The sequence below is a fragment of the Lolium rigidum genome, chromosome 6, assembly GCF_022539505.1.
Source record: "Lolium rigidum isolate FL_2022 chromosome 6, APGP_CSIRO_Lrig_0.1, whole genome shotgun sequence".
Taxonomy (NCBI): Eukaryota; Viridiplantae; Streptophyta; class Magnoliopsida; order Poales; family Poaceae; genus Lolium; species Lolium rigidum.
The window spans coordinates 269,090,395-269,093,667 of NC_061513.1; the positions used below are offsets into that span (position 1 = coordinate 269,090,395).

Here is a 3,273-nt window from a genome sequence, read left to right on the forward strand (position 1 = left end):
CACGACGGTTCAAGGGATTGGTCATCTCCAGTTCCAGTCCTCATCCGACGACCGACGATGATGTTGTCTGGAAGTTGGTCGGCGTGGAAGCGTCATCATCAGACGAAGCTCCCGCGAACATCGGCCTCATGAGGGTCTCTACCACCACCCACACCTCCCGGGCAAGATCCGGCCGCCGCCTCCTGCTCATCTCGGCACACCGCAGGCCAAGGTGCGCCAGCTGGTTGGCCTGCACGAACGGCCAGCTCCCCGCGGAGGGATCAATGATGGACTGCAGACCCCCCTCCTCCATGGCGTCCTCCACCATCTCGGCGATCTTCTGGGCCTGTGCTGCGAAGTGAGCCTCTGTAGACGCATCCGAACCCACCCTCGCCGATCTTGAGCGCTTCGTCGAAACTTCGAGTTGCCTGTTCAAGCTCAGAGGCAGAGAACTCGGTGTTTATTACCGCTTCAGCTGCCGGAACTGAAACTCTCTGCTCCTTCTTCGTCTGCCTCAACTCTTCAGCTGTAGCATCCCTCTCCTGCTGCAGTTTCTCTTTATCTGCCCTCAGCTCTTCTACAAAGTTCTTGCTTGCTGCCAGCTTCTGCTTCTCATCGTCCCGAGCAGACTTCACCTCCGTAATGCACTGCTCCAGTATGACATGTTCTTCTCCTGCGTCGTGTAGTTCCTCGTACAACGTCTCGCACTTGACTCTCGTTTCTTCCATCTCCCGCCTCTGTATTGAGAGTGCCTCCTCAATTGTTTTCCGCTGTCGTAACTCGTGATGATACAACTTCTCCAACTCCTTGGCCTGTAAGAGAAGCTTGTCTGTCATTAATTTCACTTTACAACATATGCTTCTCCCTGAGGCAGAACCAGAAGTTACCTTTTGAAGAGCTGAAAGCAGATCAAGTTCTGCCTTTCGGCGCTTGCTTGATTCTTCAAACACTTCTTTCTTTGACTGTTGAGATTCAGTTTCCTACAATTTTGCCAAAATGATATGTACGAAATCTTAAAATGCCTAGTTTATCTGATATTCCGCATATCTCAATTATCAGAGTATGGCATGTTAACAGAACTATCAGGTGTTTGATCCATACTTTGAGTAATATTTGTCTGATGCTGCTCCCATGACAAGCTTGGTGATGCCATGAAGGGTAATAAGCTCCTCAAGTCCTCTAGCAACATCATCATTCTCAATTATTATTTTCTCACAGCTGACCTATGATAGTAAAATTATAAAAGCTAATTATGCAATCAGGATACATATAAAGTACTTCTTAAATTCTCCTCATTTATGGTAAGTGCATACTGGATTTACTCTACCTATATATAAAACCGAAATTATATTATGTGATAAGAGCGATAAGAGAAATTATACTTTTTTGTATTTCTAACACACATTTGAGCTTGAACTAAATTTTGGAATTTGGTTTGCTAAAACACTCAATAGACTGCGCCATGAATAAAAATCCTCCAAAAAAATAATGTTGATTTTATTGCAGAAGCAAAGCAGTGACATACGGTGTGTTGTCAAATGAATTCCACTTTTTACTCTATAGTTGTACATATAAACCCATATTACCCGTTTAGTGGAGCTTCTACCGAAATATCTCATTTAGGAGAGCTTAAACATGGTTTTATCCCACTTTTGCAAGTTTTGCTTAGATAGCACAGGCATGTTACGTCGATGTGGCGCGAAAACATGTGTAAAGTTTGGAGATCGGCATCGACAATCATGTCCAGATTCTCATCTCTATTTGTTCCATTCCTTATCATCATTCTGAAAATTTTGAACCCTGCTGATCACTTCACACCTTTCTCAATGGGTACACATGAAAAAAACTAGGGTCTGAAGCTTCTAAAAGGGGTATTCTAGATGAATTTTCATTAAATGGGGTAATAATAATATGTGGCATAACTGCACAACTACACGGTAAATAGTGTAATTCATTCTTATATTTATCTGGTTTCCTAATTAGTTTATCCGTGAGTGAGACATTGCAGATGTAGGGAAGAAAACCTTCCGTAATGCGCATAGAACAACATATTCATCGAGTCTTCCGGATGCCTTCTCTAGCTCCATTTTTCTGTGGTCCTTAACCTGTTCTGGATCCAACCTGGTATAATGAATTTTTGTTCCCACTGTAACAACAGACAGGCAAGGTGGTCATAACGTGATGAATACAAATCCTGTCAAGTCTACTCTGAACTCTCAAGCAAAATAGGTCATGTGGGAGTCTGACCGCATAAAGGTAAGATGAAAATTTCCATTTAAATGGAACTGGAATGTTTATGCCTGTTGACATCCTGTGTATCTAAGCTAAATAAAGCATGCATGCTTTGGCTGATGACAAAATGAGATCGAGAGCCCTATTGTTTGGACTGCACATAGACAAAGTCAATCATTTGATTTGGGTATCTGCTGGCTAAAGAAAAATGCAAACGAAATCACATCCATTAGTTTGGTAATAAACAGCGCACTCGATCAGAATGGCATCGGCATCCGACTGATTTCACCGAATACCGTCTTACTGAGAGAGAACCAGTGGCAAAAAAATGAAAAAATAACCCAAATAACGAAGGCTTACTCATGGGGATCATCTGCGCGGGGCAGTGGACGTGCGCTATCACGAACTGTGCGCCGTCCTTGGCGAGGTTCTGCAGCGCCCACACCATGGCGCTCTTCCCTCGCTTGACCTCTTCCGAGACAGCCACGAAAACCTTGTCCCCAGCACCCTGCCTCGCCTCCTCTACCGCGTACCGCCTCGCCTCCAGCATTGCTCACCTCCACAATATCATGGCCGATGTCCGCATCGCTGCTCGCCGACATCCTCAAGCTGTACTGCGAGCTTCTTCCCGAAGTCTCCCACCGCCTGTGCGCTGCGCCGCTGGCCACAGCTTCCATCCCCGCTTGTTCTGAAGAACGCCGCGGCCTGCTGCTATTATCGTTTGGTGTAACCACGTTGCCGCTCTCAGGAATCCACGCAGGATATTCGGAGGAAATGGATGGGGCGTCGCCAACTTGGGGTTTATAATTATTCAGGTCAACCGTCTCCGGCACACTAAGTTAACTCCAGGAATGTCAATGTTCAGATTGTTCCTGAGACCACAGCCTGCGTGCGAGCCCAGGATAAGGCCGTGGAGCTGGATAAAGAAAATAAGTAGTGGCTTGCGCAGAGATCAAATACATACTCCCTTCGTACCTAGATTATAGGGGTAGTTTTTGGAGCTATGCAAAAAAAAAAAAAAAATCGTAGTACCTAGATTATAGTAGTAAATTACGTGTTAAT

General features: G+C 45.2%; 1 protein-coding gene across 1 annotated transcript; it reads right to left on the reverse strand.

The window, feature by feature from the left end:
- Positions 1 to 260: 260 nt before the first annotated feature.
- LOC124664112 (U-box domain-containing protein 33-like) lies at positions 261 to 2,888 on the reverse strand. The gene is made up of 7 exons (XM_047201706.1): positions 2,808 to 2,888; positions 2,572 to 2,641; positions 2,004 to 2,125; positions 1,081 to 1,202; positions 1,023 to 1,026; positions 867 to 959; positions 261 to 791 (listed from the first exon to the last, which is right to left on the reverse strand). Exons 1-7 carry the CDS (start codon positions 2,886 to 2,888, stop codon positions 261 to 263), a joined length of 1,023 nt encoding a protein of 340 aa, XP_047057662.1.
- Between the last annotated feature and the right edge of the window lie 385 nt (positions 2,889 to 3,273).